This window comes from Neophocaena asiaeorientalis, unplaced genomic scaffold (genome assembly GCF_003031525.2).
Source record: "Neophocaena asiaeorientalis asiaeorientalis breed wild unplaced genomic scaffold, Neophocaena_asiaeorientalis_V1.1 scaffold1090, whole genome shotgun sequence".
In the NCBI taxonomy this organism is placed as follows: domain Eukaryota; kingdom Metazoa; phylum Chordata; class Mammalia; order Artiodactyla; family Phocoenidae; genus Neophocaena; species Neophocaena asiaeorientalis.
The window spans coordinates 718,321-743,917 of NW_020175322.1; the positions used below are offsets into that span (position 1 = coordinate 718,321).

At 45.5% G+C, this 25,597-nt stretch overlaps 1 protein-coding gene across 3 annotated transcripts; it reads left to right on the forward strand.

Moving 5' to 3' along the window:
- Positions 1 to 773: 773 nt before the first annotated feature.
- On the forward strand, positions 774 to 23,078 carry SEMA4F (ssemaphorin 4F). 3 transcript variants are annotated; one of them, XM_024765689.1, is made up of 14 exons: positions 774 to 963; positions 3,044 to 3,195; positions 3,812 to 3,871; positions 4,076 to 4,174; positions 8,890 to 8,983; positions 18,699 to 18,818; positions 18,925 to 19,076; positions 19,613 to 19,791; positions 20,024 to 20,171; positions 20,299 to 20,521; positions 20,662 to 20,771; positions 20,886 to 21,046; positions 22,172 to 22,230; positions 22,468 to 23,078. In XM_024765689.1, the coding sequence occupies exons 1-14, from the start codon at positions 813 to 815 to the stop codon at positions 23,076 to 23,078; spliced, it is 2,319 nt and encodes a 772-aa protein (XP_024621457.1). In that variant the 5' UTR covers positions 774 to 812. The 3 variants fall into 3 exon arrangements, with proteins under 3 accessions (XP_024621457.1, XP_024621455.1, XP_024621456.1); XM_024765687.1 differs by lacking the exon at positions 4,076 to 4,174 and having other exon boundaries at positions 813 to 963; XM_024765688.1 differs by lacking the exons at positions 4,076 to 4,174; positions 8,890 to 8,983; positions 18,699 to 18,818; positions 18,925 to 19,076 and having other exon boundaries at positions 813 to 963.
- The last annotated feature ends 2,519 nt before the right edge of the window (positions 23,079 to 25,597 follow it).

Genomic DNA, 25,597 nt, shown 5'->3' on the forward strand with positions numbered 1-25,597 from the left:
GCTTAATTTCCCAAATATACAAACAGTTCAATATCAAGAAAACAAACACCCAATAAAAAATGGGCAGAAGACCTAAACAGACATTTCTCCAAAGAAGACATACAGATGGCCAACAGGCACGTGACAAGATGCTCAACACCACTAATTATTAGAGAAATGCAAATAACTACAATGAGGTATCACCTCACACCAGTCAGAATGGCCATCATCAAAAAATCTACAAACAATAAATGCTGGAGAGAGTTTGGAGAAAAGGGAACCCTCTTGCACTGTTGGTTAGAATGTAAGTTGGTGCAGCCACTATAGAGAATAGTATGGAGGTTCCTTAAAAAACTAAAAATACACCTACCATAAGATCCTGCAATCACACTCTTGGGTATATACGCAGAAAAAACCTCTAATTTGAAAAGATAATGCACCCCAATGTTCATAGCACTGTTTACAATAGCCAAGACATGCAAATTGGAGTTTTTGGAGCGACCTTTGCAAACCTGTCACTCAGGGTCCTGGAGTGACACGTCCAGCCCATTTTCGAGGTAGAACGCCCCACCTACCCCTGGGTCTAGCTCCCTCTCTCTCTGGCCTGGGCTTTTTCTCTCCTTAGTCCGACCTCCACGCAACCCCTACGGCTGAGGAGAAAATCAGTCCCATCATTGGTCCCTTCTTGAAGGGGTGGAGCCAGGTTGGGCTCTAACCCGCCGCCGCAGGCCCAGCCGCACCGAGGAGAGCAGAGTGGGACCGAAGCTGGTGGCGCCGAGGCTCCGAGGAGGCTGAGGGGCGCGCCACACCCCGGCGGCCAGGCGGTGGCAAAAATGCCGGCCTCTGTTGCGCGGCCCCGCCCGCGCCCGGGGCCGTCCCCGGCCTCGCCCTTACCCCTACTGCTGCTGCTGCTGGAGGTGCTAAGCGGCCCGGTGTGTGGCCGCGTCCCCCCTTCGGTGCCCAGGATCTCGCTTCCTATCTCCGGTAAGGCGCGTGCGCCCTCGCCCTTATTCCTTCGCGCCGCGCCCAGACCCCGCCTTCAGGTACCCGGACCCACTTGCCCTCCCCACCCGGGAAGCCGCACCCGGGCCCCCACAGCTCAGCCCACTGCGTCCCGCGACGCCCAAGCCCCGCCCGGTTGCGGGCGGGACCCCCGCTTGGTGCTGCTCCAGCGAGCCGGGCGACTCGGCTACTACGACCAGCCCAGGAGGCTCCCGCGGCCCCGTATTAAGGCAACAGCCCCTCACCGTGCAGACGCAGACCCTGAGGCCCAGGGAGGGGAATGGGGGTTGCCGGAAACCCTGTATTTCGAAGTTTCCTCTCCCTTATTCCGCTCTTCCCTCACATGCACCTGTGTCCGTCACGCCAGCCTGACGCCCATCCTGCTCTCAAACCCATCGGTCTTTCATACTACTCCAAACACCCATCCTTCTGATTACCAGCTCAGCATTTCCATCTGCCCACTTCTCAAATTCATTTGGTTATCATCAGTTCTAACCTCCTCCGAGCCTTTTGCCCCGTTCACAACCCTAATTTCCCTAACTCACTTACCAGTCCTCTCATCGCTGACACCAACTCCCATTTTCCGATCCACCATAACCCTCCTAACTTCCTCAACATTCCCTACTCCCTCTACCCATTCCCTATATTGAGTAGCTGGGAAACGATTCAATGAGTTGATTTAAAATTCTTTTTAAATGATTTTCAAAGTCTTCAGAAGGAAAAAAGGAGGAGGGAGATGTCCTTTCAAAAGATGTGAAAGAAGCCAGGGGATGCCACAAGGTTAAAAGTGGTCATTGGAGTGATTCACACTTTAAAGGCTCTTTGTTGAGGCGGATATGAGTGTAGCTATGAACCTTGTGTTTTTCTCAGTGGGCAGTGAGTGTTAGCACCTTGGGCAGACAGAACCAGTGAAGCCAAGAGTACATCCTGTTGGGAAAAACTCAAAACTGGGTAATAGTAATTTAGAGTCTTCTACATTACTTCTGTCATTTCAGACCAGTGACATATAGGGATGCTATGAATCCAGTAGACAAAGTTGTGGTCAGAGCCTGGGTTTCAGTTTGTGTTGGAGCAATAGCCACAACATGGAGTTGAGGTTGCCAGTCTGGGTTCATATCCAGGAATCCAGAGAGGTCTATATGACAAGGCGAGGCAGAGGTGGGGATATGAAGGGTGGTTGGGTGATCCGGGACTTATACTAAGCATGGGATAGTAGTCAGGATACAGCACAGACATGAGTATGGGTGTGGGAGGATCGGGTGGGTGGGGCTCCATACATCAGCACATCTAAGAATGCATGGGCATTCTACTAGTCTTGAAGGTAGCTGAGCAGATGAAGCAGGTAGAGCAGAGCTGTATGTGTCAGATGCTTCCACATATGTTATCTCATTTAATTTTCAACAACCCTGGATGGTGGTGTTTACAGATGAGGAAAGTGATGCTCAGAGAGGGCAAGTAACTAATTCAAGATCATACATCAGGTAAGTGAAAGAGCCACATTTAAACTTGGGCTGATCCATTTCCAAAGCACATACTCTTCTTGCCCCCTCCACTCTCTTACCTCTTTGGGTAGAATTAGGGTGAGATCAAGGGTGGTGGGAGAGAGAGGAGATGATCTCCTAATGTGATGGTGAAAAGAGTGAGACATTTCCCTTCTAAGTAAAAAGGAGTTACTATTAAGTAGTGATTCAAGAAAAAAGGAAATTTAGAGAGAAAAGTACTTGTACCTTTTACAGGTATTTTCAAATTATGTATCATGTTGCTATGAATAGAAATAAATATTAAATAGACTTAATATTTATGCTATTTTAATGAAGTGTTCTATTTTTATAGAAAAAGCGTACTTTATTGTGTGCTAAATACTCTGGCCTCATCAGTTATCTTTCCCTGGGGAAATTAAATGGATGGCCTGTCAAGGCTTTGTTTTTGCCCTTAAGGCTGCTAAATAAATGGTACTTGGAAGAAAACAAAAATTGGCCCCTTTGGCTTTGCCCTTGTGGACCCAACCCTTATGAAATGATGGCTGATATCACTCTTCACTTTCACCCTCTCTTCCTGCCAGAGGCTGACTCCTATCTCACCCGGTTCACCATCCCTCAGACATACAATTACTCCGTTCTCCTTGTGGATCCTGCTTCCCATATGCTTTATGTCGGCGCCCGGGACACCATCTTCGCTTTATCCCTGCCCTTTTCAGGGGAGAGACCTCGCAGGGTGAGAGATGAGAATGGGGAGGACCTCAGATTCTAGAGCATGCGATTAGATCCTTAGTTTTATGGCATATGAAGGGGGGTGTTGTGGTAGGACGGGGAATGTTGGTGAAAAGGAATAAGGGTAGGTCGTCAACCTTATTGTCTCAGCTGAGGGTGATGGGGGTGGGTCATGGTGACTGGGGAGGCTATGAGGGAGGTTCATGATTATGGGGAGGAGGCCACAGTGACCAGGGTTCAGTGGAATCATTAAAATCACATTACTCTAGGGCAATAACTTTCAAACGTTTTTGACCACCCCTTAGTAAGAAATGTATGGTACATTTTGACATAGTACACCAACTGAAAGAAAACTTTCTTGAAACAATATCTACTCTCCTATATGTGATACATTCTGACATATTCTATTTCATTAAAAATAATGTTGGTTGAGATTTCACAAGTGATTTCATTACTCATTAATGGGTAGCGAGCTCCAGTATGAAAAACAGTGCTCTGTGGTCGGGGGGTTGTCTCTGAAGTTTCCAAATTGATGGAGGTTGTAGAACTGTGTCACCTAGCCTGGCTTGGGAGGAATTTGGGTGAGAATCTGAGAGAAATGGTCACTCTTCCTTTCTTAGATTGACTGGATGGTGCCTGAGGCCCACAGACAGAACTGTAGGAAGAAAGGCAAGAAGGAGGTAGGTATAAATCCAGGCCCTGGCCTGAATGTCAGTTGAGGCCTTGGCCCAGCCCTGACTCTGTGTCAGTCCCCTGCAATGCTCCCATCCCAATGGGCCCAGGCAGGGACTCTAACAACATACCCAGACCTGCATATAACTGTCTTAACACTACTTTTCCTTGTACCTGCTGCTTCTGATTCTCTAACCATCTCTGACCCTTAGGAAGAATGTCACAATTTTGTCCAGATTCTCGCCATTGCCAATGCCTCTCACCTCCTCATTTGTGGCACCTTCGCTTTTGATCCGAAGTGCGGGGTTATTGTGAGTGACAGGGGTGGAAGGATGGGAGGGGTCCTCTGTGAGTGACTGTGACAGGGGTCATGCTTAAGGCAACCCTTGTGCATGATAAGCATTGGGGGTGAGGGATGTCCTCATAGGGTAGAGGCTTTGTCCACTGAAGGAGGGTATGAAAGGGAGGGGGAGGGAGGTTGTCTGTAGAAGGTAAGGAATATAAAGTGAAAAGAGGGACCTAGTGGGATGGTGAAGGAAGTGAGGATGCCAGCTGGCCTGTGGGGAGGAACTTCAGAGGCCAGTAGCTCATGTTTTCCTTGTCCTGTGTATGCTTTGTCCAGGGAGCCTGGGTCCATTTCTTAATCAGCACTGTCCATACCTGTTTCTTCCTCCCATGGCATGTGATGGTCCTCTACCACCTTCTCCCCCTCCGCTGTCAACCTCATTCTGTGTGGGCTGTGACCCTTTGCTCTCACAGCTTCTGAGCTCACTGCGTATTAATGCAGTACCTGTTGGCCCCATACTCTGGATCTTGCCTTCAAGGTGCACTCAATCTTGCACTCTGTCAACCATGTTTTCTTCTTGGTCCTGTTCATTGCTGCTAAAGCCCTGGACATCTCCAACCTCACACCCAGGCAGGCTTGGGACATGGATACTCCTAATCACATCTAGGTTGGTCATGACCTCAAAAGTCCCTGGGATTGGTGACATCTTAGGAAGCGTGTTAATGTTTTGACTCCTCACCTTTTGTCATCAGTTATCCAGTAGTCAATTACTTTTCCTCTGGCTGCACACGTTTGTGACCATGCCCTGGGAAGAGTCACATGTCCTTCATATCACTGGACACTTTTTATCCCTTTCTGCTAGGGGTAGGAGGGAGTATAACAACTCCCTTTCCTGACCCTGATCCTTAATGGTAGATCTTGACTTCATCCTTCTGCAGCCTGCAGTGGTCCTTGCCACATGGATCTAGTCAGTGTGTAGCTCCAAACCTCTTTGTTAAACATCATCCTTATATTTCTGACTTAAGAATGCTATAATTGTATATGCTTGATTGCCTTAGTCAGTCCCTCTGGGCTCTCCTTGGAGTTAGTTGCATTTATGTTGAGTTATTTTCATAATGCTGGTGATAGACTCCCTTTTGAGGTGTGAATAGCTCCCTCATCCTGGGAAGGTTTCCCAGTTCAGGGTGGTGGTGAAAATCTCTGTATTCCTTCAGGTAACGCTGAGGGCCTAGTTTCCCTACAGTTCTCACAAAGCTCACAGAAGTAGCAGTGGAACTGCCATTGACATATTTGTCCTTTCCTAGTATACATAGGATCAGGGAGCCCATGGGTGTGAATACCAGAGCCATGGTTTACAGACGATGTGATTACTCCAAGTTAGTTCCCCAGGGCCTTCTATTCATATTTGGCTCTCTGAGGTGGGACCCTAATCGTTGTTAGATAAGTATCTAGACAGAAAATGTTCTGGACATACCTGTCAGGAATGGTGTGACTTGGACCCCTATCCATTTTTGAGGAATATCAGCAAACGAGAACGAAGCCAGGGGCCTGTGTACTGCACTCCTACGACTTGTAGCTCTTTTTCTGAACCCTCCTATCCCACAGGCTCATGAAATGAAGGACCATCCTTTGATCAAGGCTTGTTTGTAGGAGAATATAAGGTACAGCTAACAACTGTGTTAACCCTTTAAACATCCCGAGACTGCTCTCTAGACCTCCTGAATGTTCTCTTCTGCCTTTGTCTTATCCTGCTACCTGGCAGTCTCCATCTGCTTGAGCAAGTCCTCGCCTTATCCTTAGTGCTGAACTTCTCATGTCCCAGACTGATGACTTTGAGACTGTGTGTAACAATCTGAGAACTTTGACTAGCTGATCCAGATATAACAACTTGCTCAGAGTTGATTGCTCAGAGAAATGAAGGTTCTCACAAAAGGAAGTTTAAGCATAGGACCTACCAGTTCCAGCAATGTGGAGTGTTGCCCTTCAGTGACAGCTCATCAGACATTGGGGGAAAATATTTTAATTTGTTTTTCTGCGGGAGCTCCAGCAGTTAACAGAAAAAAATGTTAGACTTATAACAACAGCAACAACAACAATGAGAAGACTTCCCATTCAATTGAGTGTCTACTCTGTTGCAGGCTTGGTGCTTGATACTTTACATTCACAATTGAGTTTAATTCTTATCACCATATCATGATATTTATTTATTATGATAGTGATGACACATCATGAAAGTATTTATTCCCAATCTACAGGAGTGAAACAGAAGTTCTGAAAAGTTAGGTAAAAGTCTGAGATATATAGCTGGCCGCGGCACAGCCAAGATTCAAACCCAGGTTTGTCTGGCTGTGCTCTGCTACCTTGTCCCTCTAGTCCAGCCTGCACCCTAGAAGAAGACCTTAGCTGGCTTCAGTTTCTTGTGACATTTGATTTGTTTCATGTTAACAAGGACCACCTCCCCCTACCCCTCACCCCCAATCTCTTAGGAAAGGTCCTTTATATGCCTTGCACTCTTCTTGGCCAAAGTCAAAGGATGGGTTCTAACCCCACAGCTCAGTGAGAGCTTGCCTACATAGCTCTGGCTTTCAACTTGAGGGACTTGCCTTCACTACAACTCATGCTGATAGGACTGTGCTGACACAATGATATAATGAAGAATCTCAACATTCAGATAATGTGGTGGTGTGGTCTTATCCTTTCAGACCCTAATTAAATGTCACTTTGACCGTACAGTAATCATAACCTATGTAGTTAATCGGCTCCCTTGCTCAAAGGCTATAAACCTAGATAACGTGATGATGCCATTTGGGGAAACTGGAAGAGGACGAGTTTCAACATGTACAGTTTTTTTTTTTTTTTTTTTTTACCGGTACGCGGAGTTTTAATAGATCATCTCTGTGAGGAAAGGAAGTCCAGCAGTCAAGTGCAAACATGGACTAGAGTTTGGAAGACATCAGGCTTTAGAGAGTTTGGGGAATGATTTGCATAGAAAGTCTGGGCAGAAATGTGAAAATTAATGAGATCTTTAAAGTATATGTGAGAAAGACTAAGGCTACATGGTTAGAGGCTGGAAAGGAGAAGAGAAACAACCAAAGGAGACAGAGAAACAACAGATAGGAGGAGGGGCTCCAGGAGGGTAGAATTTCAAGAGTCAAGAAGTAGATTATTTCAAGGAGGAGAGTGAATCAAAAGTATCTAATGGTGCGAAAAGATCAAAGAGAATGAGAACTGAGAAAAGGCTCATCCTTTATAAGTCCTTGGTGAAATGTAACGGAATGGTTTCAGGCATAATTTGTTTTCTAGGAATAACAGGTGATCCATGTTTGGTTAGAAGAAGTAGTAGTTTGGGATAAAGAGGCAATGGTGAGCCATTTTTGTCATTCTGTGGCTCAAACATTTATTAAGTCAGTGAATAATAGTCTAGGAATATTAATCTGGGGTGGGTATAGAGAGTAAATTGGGGGCAAGGCGAGGCAGTGTGGAGAAAAGGAGGCGATAAGACAGGCCACAGCAGCAGGTAATAACCCCATGTTCAGAGCACCCAAATATCTTGGTAATCTCTCACTGAACTGTCATCTTTCTCCTCTGGCTACAATGTGCCCACCACCACACAGGGCAGATGATTATGTTTCTGTGGGGTCCTCCATTCTGGAAGATTCTTGACCCAGTATTCCCTTTGAGGGGACATCAGATCACATCTCATTTTAACAGGTCTACTTCAAGGCTCTCAGTAAAATGAAACCCTGTTTGCCAACTACAGGAAATAAGTGAGCAGTCAGAATGGGCCAGTGGTACACTTATGCTCAGGGGACGTAGATCTATGTTGGTTCTCCAATTACCATCACAGCAATAAGGCTCCAGCAACACCATATGTCCATCCTAGTTTGTGAACTAGAGATATCATGCCTGGTACTTTGTGTCATAACTGATTCCTAACTGGCCATAGTTAACTTCCCTGTCAGTCCAGGTTGAAATCATCTGTGATTTTCATTTTTAGATGTTATCTTGAAGCCTCTCTTAGTGCTGGATGCTCAGCTAAGGTAATGTCTGGCTGGCTCTGTGGAACTCTTACACCTCTTGCCCACCCCCGCACCCCAGGTTAGTCCCTCTGGAGTCCCTGGATGAGGAAGACACTTACCAAATTCTCAGATTCTGACCTCAGCTTCAGTTCTTCACTGACTTTGTAGATTCCCTTCCCTCCTTCTGTGTATCCTTGACTCTGGTTCAGTCTTTTATTCGTGGGGTGGGATTAGGTGAAGGATGGCCCTTCTCTCTAGACCCCTGGGCTTCAGATGGTCCTATATCAGCCTGTACTTTTCTTTACCCTTCCTAAGTGCTCCAGCCCTCAGCTTTCTTCCCTGGTCCTCCTTATCCTGTAGCACGTTCTCCAGCCAGTTGCAAAGCTGGCAGTTCAGCAGCATTTCAGAGGAAAGGTCTGCCTTTCAGCCTCTTGGTGTCTTCTAGTGCCATCCTAGGTGTTCCTTCATCAGAGCATGTGGGTGTTGGGAACTAGGGGAATTGAGGGAAGAGGAATAAACTGATGAAAAGAGGGATGGCAGAGGTAGGAAATGCAGGAATGAGTGGTGGAATCAGGAATAGCAGATGGGGAATATGGGGATGGTAGTGGGGGAATGGGAGATGAATGGGAATTGGGATTTTTCTTCATCTGACCATCTTTTGTAATTCTCACCATGGACTTCCCCATGACCTCTAAACCAATTGCCCCCTTCTGGTCTGTAGGATGTGTCCAGTTTCCAGCAGGTTGAAAGACCTGAGAGTGGCCGGGGGAAATGTCCTTTTGAGCCAGCTCAGCGGTCAGCAGCTGTAATGGCTGGTGAGTGGGGAGAGATAAGAACCTGTGACTTCTTGCTGTAATTGCCTCCTTCCCCGCCCTGCTGTTGGAATTTCTGTGTCCTTTCTTTACTTTCATCAGAATGTCTATTATTCCCACATCTCTTTCTGGCCTTTCCTGTTCTTCCCAGAGTGCTTGTGTTCTGCTTTTACCCACAGAGTATCATTTCTCTTGCTTTTCTCTAGAGAATATGTCACTGTTCACAGTAGACTGTGAACATTTCCTCTGTTAACCTCATCTCTGTTAGTCATTTTTTCCTGTTTTTAAGAGGAATCTACTGCAATGCATATTATAATAAATTTGCAAAAAGTATAAAGAAGAACATAAGAAATCTTTTAGAACAGCATAGTCCAAAAGAACTTTGTGTGATGATGGAATTGTTCTGTATCTTCAATGTCTAATACGGTAGCCACCGGTTACATGTGGCTATTGAGCCCTTGAAATGTGACTGGTGTGACTGAAGGGGAGAATATTAAATTTCATGTAATTTTAATTTAAATATAAATAGCCATTCATACCTAGTGACTACCATATTAGCACAGTTTTAGAGTATTCCTACTCTGAAAACCACTGCTAGTATTTTAGGATATTTCCTTCTAGCCTTTTCAATGTGTGTGTCCACATGCATATATACTCATGCGCATATATTTGGCTGGCCAGTCCTTTGTTGCTCAGAAAAATCAGTAATGACTATTAAAGAAATTCCTTCTGTTACTTCCTTCAAACAAACTATATATACATATAGAGTTGCTCAAGTGTTCAATGGTTCTATCACAGATTATGCCTGAATCTTTTCTGGAGAATGATTGACTAATTCTTTGGTAGCCACAAAGTGAACTGTTTGTGTGCCACATAGCCTGTATTTTAGGTTAGACTACTCCACATGCACTCTCCAAATTCAGTGAGAACCCAACGATTTTCCTCATGAGAGTATAAAACAAGCAGGTGAACAGAAATTTTATGTGTGTGTTTTATGAAACTTCTAAATGTCATGCTACATGGATATAATTTTGAATATTTGTCATGTGACTTTATATCATAGGCATTTCTATATAATTTAAAAATTCTTTGTGAAGAAAAATTTTAATGACATTATGCTACTCAACCTGTGAGCATACCATAATTTAAGAATTCCAAATTATTTATGTAAATTTATTTTCAAGTTTATTTAGTTCACTTCAAAGTTTTTGCTATTGTCTCTAATACTGTAATGAACATTTTTGCACGTAAATTTTTATCCTCATTTTAGGTTGTCTTCTTAAGACTCCTGGAAATGGATTACTATATTAAAGGATGTGAATATTTTACAGCTCATTATCTGTTGCTAATTGAGTTTTTAGAAAGGGTATACCAATTTACACCCTAAATCAGCAGTAAATGAGAGGTTTTTCACATAAATTTCACCACACTGTTTTCTTGTCATTAAACATTTTTTTGTGTGTGTGTGCTGATTCAAGGCTGGAAATAGCACCTTTAAAAAATATTTATTTATTTGGCTGTGTCAGGTCTTAGTTGTGACATGCAGGCTCTTTGTTGTGGCTGCAGGCTTCACTCTACTTGTGATGCACAGGCTCTAGAGTGCATGGACTCAGTAGTTGCAGCGCGCGGGCTTAGTTGCCCCGTGGCACGTGGGATCTTAGTTCCCCGACCAGGGATCGAACCCGCTTCCCCTACATTGGAAGGTGGATTCTTAACCACTGGATCACCAGGGAAGTCCCAGCACCTTGTTTTAATTTGTATTTTTTTGAATATTAGTGAAGTTGAACATTTTTCATGTTTTAGTACTTATTTTTATTTCTGCTTTGGTCAATCCTCTGCTTATGTTCTTGGGCCAATTATCAGGTAGGATATTAGTATTCCAATCTACACCTTTTCCTTTGTGATTATATTTTTTAAGCTAAATCCTTCAGTTAGAGAGCAGATAAAATTTTCCTTCTTAAAATTTTTTTCCCAAACATTTTAACTCTGATTTATTTGAAACTTATTTTGACAAATGGCATGAGAAGGGAATCAAAATTGATTTTTCCCAACTAACTATTCAGTTGACTTAGCATCATTTACCACACTGTTTTTTTCTTCCTTCATTAAAGTTGCTACGAACCTTATTATAAAATATTGGACAATATAAATTTTAATTTAAATATTGCACAATATTTTATGAAAAACAAAAGTTGGGATATAAGATCTAACCTTAAACTTTGTTGTTGTTGTTATGGACCATGTTTAAAGTCTTTATTGAATTTATTACAGTATTGCTTTCAGTTTTATGCTTTGGCCTTTTGGCCGCGAGGCATGTGGGATCCTAGCTCCCTGACCAGGGATCGAACCGCACCCCCTGCATTGGAAGACAAAGCCTCAACCACTGGACGCTAAACTCTTTTCTTATGCATGACTTTATTTGTAGGAAAAGTCTTAAAAGCTGCACAAATTAAATCACTCTTGGGCTTCACTGGTGGCACAGTGGTCAAGAATCTGCCTGCCAATGCAGGGGACGTGGGTTCGAGCCCTGGTCTGGGAAGATCCCACATGCTGCGGAGCAACTAAGCCTGTGCACCACAACTACTGAGCCCTAGAGCCCACAAGCCACAACTGCTGAAGCCTGTGCACTTAGAGCCTGTGCTCCTCAACAAGAGAAGCCACCGCAATGAGAAGCCCTTACACCACAACGAAGAGTAGCCCTCGCTTGCCGCAACTAGAGGAATCCCGCACGCAGCAACGAAGACCCAATGCAGCCAAAAATAAATATAAATAAAATAAATAAATTTATATATTAAAAAGTCACTCTTAGTCATTCAGTTAATGATTTACCTTTTCTGAAACGTAATGAAATAACAAGTTTTTGAAAATGAACATAAAGTATATATCTAGTAAATATATTTGAGTTGTCATTTTTATCATTCATCTACAGTTGAAGTCAGTGAGACCTTGTTTATACGCATACATATTTGAATAAAAGTTTAGTCAATAGTTTGTTTTTCTTAGCTTTATATCAAGCATCTTTGGCAAAACGCTGAACCAGTCATTAAGATCATTAAGAAAGATTTCACAGGTTTAGCAGTTATGAATGTCTCTTGATTCTACATAATTGTTTATCAACAAAATGACTTCTCAATTGCAACAATCTGAAATAATTAAAATACTTTGTTTCAAGCTGTATCTTTAAGTACATTTAACCATCTGTGTGTAATTTCTCTGTGTTCTCTCAGCAAGTGGAACACAGCATGTAGTTTAAGAATACAAATTTCATAGATAAGATAATTGTATAACAAAGAACATTTTCAAACAGGTTAAGTCTTTTTTCCCCCCAGGTAAATGAAATTTAGTGTTGCCTTTCAGCTGATAATTGATGGAGGTGTCAGAAATCACTTTCTAACAGTTTAGAATGGCTAGCTCAAGACATAGAACCTCCATGGCTTTTTCTGTCTCAGATCCAAGTCATAGTCAATATCAATATTATAAGTTTTCCTCTGAAGTTCTTTATAGGGTTATAATTTAAATTTTTTCTTGGTCTGACATAATGCCAATATTTAGTTGGAATTTTTTTTTTTTTTTTTTTGTGGTACGTGGGCCTTTCACTGTTGTGGCCTCTCCCGTTGTGGAGCACAGGCTCCGGACGTGCAGGCTCAGCGGCCATGGCTCACGGGCCTAGCCGCTCCGCGGCATGTGGGATCTTCCCGGACCGGGGCACGAACCCGTGTCGCCTGCATCGGCAGGCGGACTCTCAACCACTGCGCCACCAGGGGCGCCCTAGTTGGAACTTTTAATGTTGATCCATTGTGTCCTACTGGCCCTTGTTTTGAAAATAGCAGTATAGAAGATAGTGGCAATATTATTTAAGAATTAGAACCAAAATTCCCAGTTAGGAGCTATACAAATGTCCTTAAGGATAATAGACATATTTTGAAAGAAAAGAGCTTTTAGTAATGAAAATATTAGAATATAATGGCAGGAGTATTTCTTATTTTAAATTATAAAAATTGCAGTGTGCATTGTGGAAAATTGAGAAAATATAGAAATGTATAAAGAAGAAAGTGAAAAGTTTATTGTAATTCAGTCATCATCAGGTAACCACTATTATTATTTCGGAGTATTTTCTCATACTCTGTGTGTGTGTGTGTGTGTGTGTGTGCACGCGCGCGCATGTGTGCATATTTATAATAAATTGGAATTGTCATGCATATTTCACTTATTGTATACTGAACATTTTCTCATCATAGAATTTGTTTAATTATTCAAAACTTGATTTTTAGTGATTGTATACTTTTTAATCGTATGAATGTAGCACACTTACTTAATTATTCCCATATAATTATACATTCAGATTTTAAAATAAATTATTGCTTTTATAAATAATGCTGCATAAGGAATTCTTTTACATAAATTTTTATGTAAATCCTTTACATGAATCTAATTAATTGCATGAGTCAATCAAAAAAGTAGGGTTGCTGGGCCAAAGGATATAAAAGATTTTTATAGTACTTGATGGATTTGGCCAAATTTCTCTCCAGTGAGTCCTACCAGCAGTGATGAGAGGGCCTGTTTCATTACAGCCAGTTAGCCCCCAAAATATAGTTAATAAACATAAAACAGTGACTTTCTCCAGAGTCCAATTTGATGTTTTTGATTTACATTTCTATTAGTGAGGTCGAACAGCTTTTCATGTGTTTATTGGCACTTGTATTTCTTTAGGAAAAGGTCTCAGATACCTTGTCTTCAAATTTGACATTTATCTGTACTCCACTGAGATAAAATTAACAAAAATGATCTCAGTGTCTCTATTTGCACTATTCCAATTCAGAAAAATGCACATATTTTGACAGTAATGTTCACATTAGCCTAAGAACATCTGCAATTCCTTCTCAGTCTTCTTTGCAGCATCTTTGTCTTCTGCTCATCCTTTAAATGTTCCTTAGACTTCCACCTAAGATCCTTTTCTCTTGCATTCTTTGTAATTATGATCTCAGCCAGCTCCATGGATTCTGTTTGCACTGCATTCTGATGTCTCCCAAATCTGACGCCTTCCAGATCTCCCAAAACTAGCCCCATGGATTCTGTTTCTACCAGATTCTGATGCCTCCCATACATTATCTGGAGCTACAGACCACATATCCAGCTGCCTTCCAGACATCTCCACTTAGATGTCCCACAGGAATCTCAAAGTCAGCATGTCCCAAACTGAGCTCATCATCTTCACTCACCTCCCCCAAACCTTCTCCTCGACCAGTGTCCCCTTCTCTGAGTGCATAGTGCCATTACCCACCAAGGTACCCAAGCTAGAGGCGGTGATTTGTCATCTCTGGTCCTCCCTATCACATTCAATAATAAATAGGGCTCTTATAAAGAAGAGCAGAAGAAGGGAGCTTTTGCTTTCTCTTTGGGAACCCGTCTCGTGTTTTTCTTGTCTCCTTTTGGTCTCATTGCATCTTGTGATTACTGCATCTGCCAAGGAGCCCTGTATGTGTTCCAGGTGTGCTGGGTGCTGCCAGCATTTTGCGGTCAAGCTTATCTCTTAAATCTGTGAGTGTGTACCCCAAGACGGCATTCACACATCGAAACAAGACAGTTATAGAAATCCTATATGCCAGGAGAGGAAATGGTAAACACTGCATCTCCAATGATCTGTAATTATGTCCTGATAATAGGCTGTTTAAAAAGAAAAAAAAAAAAAAAAGGTATCCAGCTGGCATAAACTTTAGATAAGGAAATAGAGAATATTAGGTCAGGAGCTGTCTATCCTGCAAAGCTCTGACCATGAGAAGAAAAGAGAGTGGAAGAAGGCAGGCTAGGGCATGTTTAAAACCCTCTTTTTAAAGATAATGAGTGATAATTCCTATTATAAACCTTCTTTAAAAGTGAGCATTTTGATACCAGAGTGAAAATTTGAACCCCTTCAGGGTGTAGTGAAATATTCACTGCCATGGCTTATATCCTAGTCTGTCAGTGTTGGGTTGCTAACATATCTGGGAGGTCTATGTTCTCAGGCTTTACATCTGAGCAAGTAGAGATCTATTTCTGCACATAATTGTCATTTTTCTTTGGCTGTGATTCTTCCTCTTTGTGGCTTTCAATCTTGTTTTTCCTCGTATTTCCAAAATGACAGTATCTTAATTTTTGGGGTTATAAAAGTAAAAGGTGCTAACTACAAAAAATGTTCAGTGAATACAGAAAAGTAGAGAGAAGAAAATAAAAATCACTTGTAATTTCATTAGTCAGAAACAAACATCAGTAACACTGTCCAGTTGTAGCTCCTTCAATCTTTCCTGTGCCTACAGACATATATACATATTTTTTAAAAATAGGGTTGAATTATACCATGTGTTTTTTTTCTAACCACCTTGTTCACTAAACACCGTGGGCATCGCTCTCTTCGGCATATCATCTTTTGCCAATAGCAGATGTATGTTTTCATGTTTGCTAGCTTGATCTAGTCAGTAATAACTTGCCAAACAACTGCACATACAGGGATATTTTATTATATGAACAGTGCAACAGAATATTTGAAATTGACTGTTCTGGAAAATTCAGGGCATGTGGTGATCTTGTGTCCTCCTGTGGACTTCTGCCCTCGTAATTGTGATGGCTGTTGTTCCTTTTCCTCCGTGTGTGTGTGAAGATTGTGTTGTAAGCCCCTTAGTACTCATGGAACACCTGGAGCCCTGCTACTCCCTCCCAAAGTGTCTGATCCCTCCTGCTATCCCTTTGTGACCCTCTGCTCTCTCCGCTGAGTGAGTGTGCTCTTCAGCAGTCCTAGGCTCCGGAGTTGCTGACTGCCCCCATTTAAGCCCTTAGAAAGTTTTGGGACTTCACCTCCGTCCACCACTGGGTCCTTGCATTGCTGTCTGTGGTCCTTTACCGTTTCCAGAATATTTATGAGTGTTCCCCCTCAAACACATCAAGTCATGCTTCCAAAATATTCATAACTGTCTCTTCTACCACATCTCCCCCATTCTCAGGGTATCCATGACACAGCTTCTGTCAATAGTTTCAGTTTTAGGGTGTTTCGTGTATAATGCTTTTAGGAAAATTTTTATTCCAATTCTGGCTTCTGTGTCATGTTTTTCCCCCTGGAACTACTGAGGATTGGCTTATTTGCTGCTCCATTAGCTGCCAGAACCTTTGCCCCAAATCTGATTTTCTCCCTCATGAAATACTCTGGAAGGGAATGGGATGCCATTTTATAGTTGTGGCCCCCCTACCTTATGGCAACAAATCAAGCATATGGCCCCCTGAGGTTCCTAACACATATTGAATGCCAGCCGTGCGCCAGGCCCTACCTGGGGCTCTCTTTTTATCTCATTTAACCCTCAGCACTGCTCTGGGTGGAAGGTGGTATTATCCTCATTCTCCACTTGAGGAACCTGAGGCTTAGGAAGGGTAATTGCCTAAGATCATACTCCTAATAAGTATTCAGGGTTCAAACCCAAGCCTTCCTGACTCCAAAGTGCTTGGATTCTTTTCACAAACTCGAGTGATAGTACAGTCTTCCCTCCCACCCAGTAAGGAAGGGGGTTTCTGATTCTTTACTCTTGCCCTCAGAGGGCTCCTGACCCTTTTCTTGCTTTGCATTAAGTGTTTTTAAGTGTTCGTGGTTACGTAGTGCTTCCCTCAAGGTGGCCCCGCCCTCCGCTGCCTCCCTCAGTGCACATGACCCCGCGACTCTTGCTGGGGTTTCTGGGCACCAGCCTCCAGCACTCCAGCCTTGCTTGCTTCTCCAGCCTCTGACTCTTCTGAGTCAGTGCTCTTCTGAGTTGCCTTCAAATGATGGTGCCCCAGGGCTCTCTCTCGCTTTCCTTTTCTCCCTGGCTTTCACATTCCTGTGGTAACTTAAGCATGACTCCTAGGTTTCCTGACTCTGGCCCTATTGTCCACACCCTTCTGTTCGATTGCCTTCCAGTGACTCCAACCAGATGTCCCAAAGGTGCGTCAACCTTAGTGGGTCCAACAACTGAACTCACCTCCTCTCCAGCCACCTTCTTTACGAGCCTTATGTCATTTCTTTGCTTGGTTCATTATATCATAATCTACTGTTATCCATCTTATAAGTGGAAACCTGAGAGACGTTATTTTACTCCATTCTTTCACATCTCATATTCAACTGATGTTCACATCTTGTTAATGGGCTCTACCTCAGAAATCTCTCCCAAATCCAGCCCCTTTCTTTCCTCTACCAGTGCCTTAGTCCTTCTTTGTTCTTGCCAGGACTGTGTGAAGGCATAACTAGCATTTTCTTCCTAAAAAACAAAACTAATTACGTCATGCCTCCTCAAGAAAATCTCTGCAGTTTTGCCCTCACCTTTAAGATAAAGTCCACATTTTCCTGGCATGGAAGAGCAGATTCATCACAATTGGGTGCCTATCTCTGCACCTCTAGCTCATCTCTGCTCACTTGCCCGGCAGCCCCTGTGCCCCGCTGGAGCTCCAGCCATGGGGAGTGCCCCACATCCCTGAACATGGCTCCCCTCTTCCCCACTTGCCTGTCTTCCCCCCGAAGTCCTTCTACCTGGCAAATTGCTCATTCTTCAGAGCCAGCTCAGATGTGACCTCTGAGTTGCTGCTCCCCCAGTTAGATGTGGCTGGGTCCTCCTCTGTGCTCTACACACATCTGTGAGTCCACGCCTCTTGGTATCTGATTGCGTTTGTCTTCTGGACTCAAATGGGAATTCTTGGGGGGGACAGTGATGTGCTTAGCACCCAGCGCAGTGCCTCTTACGTAGTAGGTGGTGAAGGAATGCTTCTCTGTTCTCTCCAGAGTCCCTGTGATACTCAAGACTCCACCGGGGATTTGTGACCTTCTTGTTCCCTGAGTCATTGTCTCCACTCATGTCTGAGCCCTTGGCAGTGTTGCTCAGAGTGGCTATAGTTCTTTCACATTCAGCCCACAGAACTGCACCTCCCCTTCCTTCCCAGAATGCCTCTGATTTCTCTCTTTTCCAATCCCCACCATTCCTAGAGCACCTCTGCACCTCCACTGAACCAGGAGGGAGGATCTGATTCCTCGTTGTTTCCTCTGGCTGGCTGTGAAATATCCAGAAATCCCCTAGGTTGGTGTTTCTCAAAGTGAGGTCTTGAATCACCCACATCAGAGTAACTCTGACTGCTTGTTTGAAACGTAGCTCTTGGGCCAACCCCCAACCCTACTGAGTGAGAATTGCTGGGCCCGAGGCCCAGGAATCTGCCTTTTGATCAATTCCCTAAATGATGCTAGTATACCCTAAAGTTGTGCCTTGTTCCAGGGCAGTATACACCCCCTAATACTCAGAAAGAACAGTAGTTCCCTCAGACATTTACCGTAGTGGGAGAACTTAAGTAAGATGGGAACATGCTGCAAAGCAAACCTCTTCCTGGAAAGTTACCATGTAATTATAGGGTAGAAAAGTCCTTAAAAATGACAACAGCAAGAAACAGACCAACAAAAAAAATCTTGCTTTCCACAGGGATAGCTTCTATTCTTCCTTCATATACATGAACATTCCAGCAGTTTTTCCTTAACACCGGTTCCCGTTACTGCCCTGGAGCACTTTATTTCTGTTTATTTTAAGTGAGGTAATGCATGTCCTGCTTAGCATTGCCTGACACTTAATGTGTGCTCAGCCCCTGAGGGTTCTTGCCCCTGCTTTGCTCCCTGCCCTGCCTGTGACCCTTTCTGAAAGCTTCCTCAGTGAGTCTGACAGTCCACCTCCTCCCTGTCACCCTGCAGGGGGCATCCTCTACGCTGCCACTGTGAAAAACTACCTGGGGACGGAGCCGATTATCTCCCGGGCTGTGGGTCGTGCTGAGGACTGGATTCGGACAGAGATCTTGCCATCCTGGCTTAACGGTGGGGAGAGGGCAGAGGGGGGTGGTGCTGCTCTGGGGACAGAGTAGGTGGAGGCTGGGTGGCCCCAGGCTATATCTGTGGGATCTGAGGCCACGGGTCTCCCCAGCCCCAGCCTTTGTTGCAGCAGTGGCCTTGAGCCCAGCGGAGTGGGGGGATGAAGCCGGAGACGATGAAATCTACTTCTTCTTTACGGAGATTTCCCGAGCTTTTGATTCATACGAACACGTTAAGGTCCCGAGGGTGGCCCGTGTGTGTGCGGTAAGACCCTGATCCCAACTGTCTATCTTGTTTTCTGCTCTGCCTGTCCTCCTGTCTTTTCCTCTGGTCTCCTTGTATTTCTCCTCTTTCTTCTCTTTTGATGGGCAGTGACTACTTTTCTGGGAGCTTGAGGAATGTGGCGAAAGGGCTCTGGCCTCTTTACCCACTTATTATCCCGTGTGACACTGTAGGTTAGAGGTTAAAGGCGGGAACTGTTGACAGACCTGGGTTCAAGTCCCTGCTACACTGCTTACTGCCTGTGTGACTCTGGCAGTGTCGATTTGAGGACTAAACGAGGTAACTTATGTAAAGCACGTAGGTGCAGAACTTTATTAGTGCACAATAAACATCACTGTTGTGATCCTGCCCACCCCATACCTCATCGTCCTTCTCAGTTACTCTGTATCTCTGTCCTTGCATTTCTATGCATCTGTCTCCCTATCTGTCTGTGTCTGGGGGAAACTTGTATTGGTCTCCACAGTCCTCCTCTAATGTTGGTCTTCTAAAGAGAACTTCCTATGTACTTGTCACCCCAGGGGGACCTTGGGGGCCGGAAGACCCTCCAGCAGAGGTGGACGACCTTTCTGAAGGCTGACCTTTTGTGTCCAGGGCCTGAGCATGGCCGGGCCTCCAGTGTCCTGCAGGACATGGTCATTCTTCGACCTGAGCATGGAATGGGGACGCCCATCTTTTATGGCATCTTTTCCTCCCAGTGGTGAGGGGGTCCTGATGTGGAGAGTTACAGGGTGGGAGATACCTGGGGTTGGTGCAGGTCAGTGCGGTCTCCTCCAGTGGGGGTGGACTCTCCGTGGAGCCCTGCTCCTTCTGCCATGAAGCAGGCTGCATAGCTTCCTGTGCGTTTCTCATGGGTCATCTCATTTGACAGGGGATGAGTTGCCTCCCCTAGTTCCCTCTAAATATCCAGCTCCAACCTGTGACTCTTCCAGGGAAGGGGCTGCCATCTCTGCTGTCTGTTCCTTCCGACCACAAGACATTCGGACAGTGCTGAATGGTCCCTTCAGAGAGCTTAAACATGACTGCAACAGGGGACTGCCTGTCATGGACAATGATGTACCCCAGCCCAGACCTGGAGAGGTGAGGGGGCTGGGGCAGTTCTTCACCTCACGCCTGAATTGCCCCATTAGGACAAGAGCCCAACTAAGCATCCCAGACACTTCCTGGCCCCTGGGAAGCTTTATCACTCATCCTGTGTTTCCTTTAGTGCATCACCAACAACATGAAGCTCCAGCAGTTTGGCTCGTCACTCTTCCTTCCTGACCGTGTGCTCACCTTCATCCGGGACCACCCACTCATGGACAAGCCAGTGTTTCCAGCTGATGGCCATCCCCTGCTGGTCACCACAGATACAACCTACCTCAGAGTCGTGGCCCACAGGGTGCCCAGCCTCTCAGGGAAAGAGTATGATGTGCTCTATCTGGGGACAGGTATGTTTAATAGCCAAGCAAGTTGCCCATCCAGTGCACACAGGTTGTCGCCATAGAGAGGGTCCCATGCATACAGGTGTCAGAGTCCCAGGCACAGGTACAGTTATGTTATTATGTCTTGCCCCTTGCTTGCTTCCTAGAGGATGGACACCTCCACCGAGCAGTGCAGATTGGAGCCCAGCTCAGTGTTCTTGAGGATCTGGCCTTATTCCCAGAGCCACAGCCAGTTGAGAATATGAAATTGTATCAAGTGAGCTGTAGATTTTGGCGAGTCTGGTGGGGAGATATCTGAGTCCAGAGCCAATCTATGACATTGAAGTCTGGGAGATCCAGTGTGTTTCTCTTCCTCACTCCCTTTCTGTAGAGCTGGCTCCTGGTTGGCTCCCGTACTGAGGTGACACAAGTGAACACAACCAACTGTGGCCGTCTACAGAGCTGCTCAGAGTGCATTCTGGCCCGAGACCCTGTCTGTGCCTGGAGCGTTCGGCTAGCTGCGTGTGTGGCCCACACTGGAGAGCATGAAGGGTGAGGGTGGTGGCACTGGTTCCTTGCCTGATGTCCCCAGGCTCTGGCCTATCCATATGTCTGTGTCTGTTTCTCATGGGTTAATGCTGCCCTCTCTCTCTCTCTCTCTCTCTGTGTTTCTTAGTGTCACTTGTGTGTCCATCTGTCAGTCCATACTAACCATCTCTCTGTCCTCATCAATGTCCCTGCCTCCCTGCTGGACCTGCCCTGACTGCGTGGTTGTTTTCCATGTTGCCATACGCTTCTCAGTTTTCATTTTCTTTGTTTTTTGGCCGCACCACGCGGCATGTGGGATCATACTTCCCTGACCAGGGATCGAACCCGCACCCCCTGCATTGGAAGCGTGGAGTCGTAACCACTGGACTGCCAGGGAAGTCCCTCAGTTTTCATTTCACAAGTGCTCTTAGAAGTGTTTTCACAGTTGACAACTCCCCTCCTTCCTTCCTTGAAAAACTCTATCCTGTTGCCTTCTATGACTCTGCATTCTCCTGGTTTTTCTCCCTACCTCACTCTCCAGTCTGTCTCCCTTACTGGTTCCTTTTCCATCCAGCTTCTGGATGTTGATATTCCTCAGGGTTCAGTCCTTCTCTTTACACTTTCATGCACTCTCTAGGTGATTTCATTCTCATTGTATTCAGTACCAAGTGCTGGTGACAACCACAGATGTATCTTTAGCTGAGGTGTTTTGCGAAACGGAAAGTCATCTCACGGACCCTCACAGAATTTTGATTAGCTCTGATAGAAAAGAAGTTTTCTCTTTCTCTTAACAGAGAAATTTTTTAACAGAGATTTCCAGAGAAATCTTGTGGTTGTGGACCACCAGCTATACTTCTTGGAAGGTTCCTGTGTTTCTTTCAAAGTACCCCACCAAACATCTTTCTGACAGACCTAGTGCAAATTTAATTCTCTGTAGTCTGCTAGAAATATTTGTAGAATTTGGCACGGCAAATGTCATGAGTATGAGAGGTATTGGGGAAAAATTTAGTGATGAAGAGACTGTTGACTGATAATTCTAGAGGTGACTTATGAGATGATGGGAGGTGCAATTGGTGGGTGAATGTTCAGTACTGAGGAGGGTAGAGGGGGTGTTGACACTGGATTTATCAAGTATTCTCTTCTTTATAGGCTGGTTCAAGACATAGAGTCAGCGGATGTCTCTTCTTTGTGTCCTAAGGAGCCTGGAGGTTTGTATGGTTTAGGGAACGTGGGTAGAGTGGATGTAAAGGGCCTAGAAAGTCATGTTTTTGGACCTAGTTTAAAACTTGTATCCTGGAAGTTATGGCAGCCTTACTCTCTTTGGGAATCCCCTTTTCAGCTTGGTGTACTGTGGCCCCTTCTCATTTCTCGTGTCACCCCACGTTTCTCTCTAACACCTCCAACCTACAGCCTCACCACCTTTTGTGCTTTTGCTGTCTCCGCAGAACACCCAGTGGTGTTTGAAGTTCCTGTGGCTGCAGCTGCACATGTGGTCTTACCATGTTCCCCGAGCTCAGCCTGGGCATCCTGTGTGTGGCACCAGCCCAGCGGAGTGACTGCATTCACCCCCCGGCGGGATGGGCTAGAAGTGGTGATATCCCCAGGGGCCATGGGTGCTTATGCCTGTGAATGTCAGGAAGGTGGGGCAGCTCGTGTGGTAGCTGCTTACAGCTTGGTATGGGGCAGCCAGCGGGGCGCTCCAAGCCGGGCTCACATAGTGGGGGCTGGACTGGCAGGCTTCTTCCTGGGAGTTTTTGCAGCATCCCTGACTCTCCTTCTGATTGGTCGGCGTCAGCAGCGACAACGACAGAGGGAACTCCTGGCTAGAGACAAGGTGGGCTTGGACCTGGGAGTCCTACCATCTGGGACCACAAGCTACAGCCAGGACCCTCCCTCTCCCTCTCCTGAAGATGAGCGGCTGCCCCTGGCCCTGGCCAAGAGGGGCAGTGGCTTTGGTGGCTTCCCTCCACCCTTTCTGCTTGATCCTTGCCCGAGCCCACCCCACATTCGGTTAACTGGGGCTCCTCTAGCCACGTGTGATGAAACATCCATCTAGGGCTGGGCAAATAACCACTAGTGCATGAGTGACCACTGGATGGAATGACCATTGGGACGCTGGGGGTCGATGGTCATGGAAGATCGTCGTGGCCTCTGAGTTTTCTTTGGCTTTTGAATGATCACTTCAAATTCCCTGTCTGCCTTTTCTGGGCCTGGATGGGCTCAGGGCCAGGGCTTTGCCTGATTCCCATAAGAGATCAGAATTGCTCTTGCAGTGAATCAGGACTTTTCCTGCCCCTGCCCTCTCAACCCCTGTGACCCCTTCAGCCCACTATCTTGGGCCCATTAGTTTGGGGCTAGGCCCCAGGACATCGCTGTGACTTTGCTTTCCGTTTGGACCCTGGCCAGAAGGAGGAGCCGTGGAAGTGCTAGGGGGCTAATGTGCACTGACTCCTTTTGCTGGTTCTCCCAGTTTATCTGATTCTCTGTGGAGAGTGCATGATTCCCAAACTGCACCATGCGATCTCTGCCCTGAGATCTACCCCATCCCAGTTTTCCTTCTTCCATGAAAGAGCATGTGTAAATACATGGATGTTCATAGGTGACCTGGACACATGTGCATGCTTACAGCTTGGTGTATTCATAGGAGGTTGAGAGGGTCAGGTTGGGATGAGGGCAATACCTACAGGACTTTAGACCCTGTAGCCAGTGAGGGAATGGCTCTCCTTTCTAAAAGGAGAAAACCACTTCCATGTCTCCATCACCTCTCACAGCCCTTCTGTTGAGTAGAGAAAAACTCCCAAAGTGACCTTCTGGGTGGGAAAGGCAATGGTACATCTGACCCCATCTTTCTCTTTGTTTTTGCCTCCTGGCTGCCACCACTGCCATGCACAGCTGCTCTTTCTCTGGCTAGAACCCTTTCCTTGGCTTCTATTAAAACTTCACAACATTCTAAATATCAGGGGATGAAAAAAGTGGAACAATCATGGGAAATACAAGCCGCACAAAGATAGGTCTGTATCAGTGACTTTATGACGTTACTCAGGTTGATACCCTCGCTCTAAAGCAGGAGTTCACCTGGGGTCCATGGCCTCCCTGAAATCGCGTGCAAGATGCTGTCTGTATATGTGTGTCTGTATTTTTCTGGTGGTGGTGGGGCTTGGTTTGTGAACTCTCATTAGATTCTCAAGCCTTAACAAAGTTAAAGGACCACTGCCCCAAGGTCACCACATGTTGGCCAAGCTGAGGTGGTGACAGGCAGGGGCAGCTCTTCCTGCCCTTTGGCCAGCCCCTGGACTGGCAGCCACTGGATACCTTCTCGTTGCTCCATTTCCTGGAAGGTGGGCTCTGTGCATATTTGAAGACACTGTCAGCTCTCACCAAATTTAAAGACCTCTTCCTGCTTCACAGCTCTCAGATGCTCTAGGCTTCTCCTGCTCAGCTCCTGTCTTGGCCCGTGAATGTGCCTCATTCATCCCTGCTGAGGGACTCCCTTGAGCTCCAGTGAATGGTCCAGCCTTTCCCAGTTGAAGTTTTCAGCTCTACTTGCCTTGGCAGCAGCCTGTGAACTACTCAAGAGCCCCCTTGGGTTTTGAATTATCGATGGTTTTGCCATTAATAAGTGTATGTTCCTCAGCAAGTGATCTAACCTCGGAACTATGGTTTACTCATCTGTAAAGTGGAGATAATAGTACCTACCTCAGGGTTGCTGCAAGGATTAAATGAGAGACCATGTAAACAATAAAGCACTCTCTATACCAGTAGAGGTTGTTATTGTAAGAATTGGCCTATTCTGCCATAATCATATAGCTTAACCATCTGATAAACATGACACATGCAGTCACTTTAAGCCTCATTTGGTGGGAGGAGAGTCATTGCCTCACACAGACATCCTGTCCTGGGGCATCTCTGGTGAGATCTTAGCTGCTAGTGTCTCGGTTTTGGGAGGCAGGGGCTGTCATTTTCATAATCTTCACATGTCTCGGCGACCTTATTGGTCTTTCTATATGGGAATGGAGGGGGGCTCTGTATTCTTTGGTTTATCCTCACTCACTCTGCTCTCTTGAGGTTATGGGTTAGTTTCATTTCGAGGAATGAAGGGAAATGGGAGATTTCAGTAGGATCTGGGATCTCTGTGAAAAGGGGAGAAGAGTTTCCCAAGGAGGGGGAACCAGATCACAGTGGATTTGGGGCATTTGGTCCTTGGGTAGTGGCTCTGGTTGGAGGAAGATGGGATGAGGAATGTAGGAAAACTGAGGAAGGATGGAAATAGACATGAAGGGAGGAGAGCCACATCTTAGGCTGTGGAAAGTTCAAGCCCCAAGAGTGAGTGATAGCATGGAAATGTGAAACTAGATCCCAAAGAGATACGTGTGAATAACTGATTGCATTATCTTTGGACTGTGGGGGTGTGGGATGGGAGAGGATCCAATGATAAGGGAGGTGAAGGAGGGTGCAGGGTTCCGGCAGGTAGAATTGTGAGGATTCTGGCAACCAGAGACCTGACTGGCTTTTGCGCATAAAAGTAGCCAGGGACAGGGTTGGGGATGGGGCTTGTGTTTGTGTTTACCTCCAAAC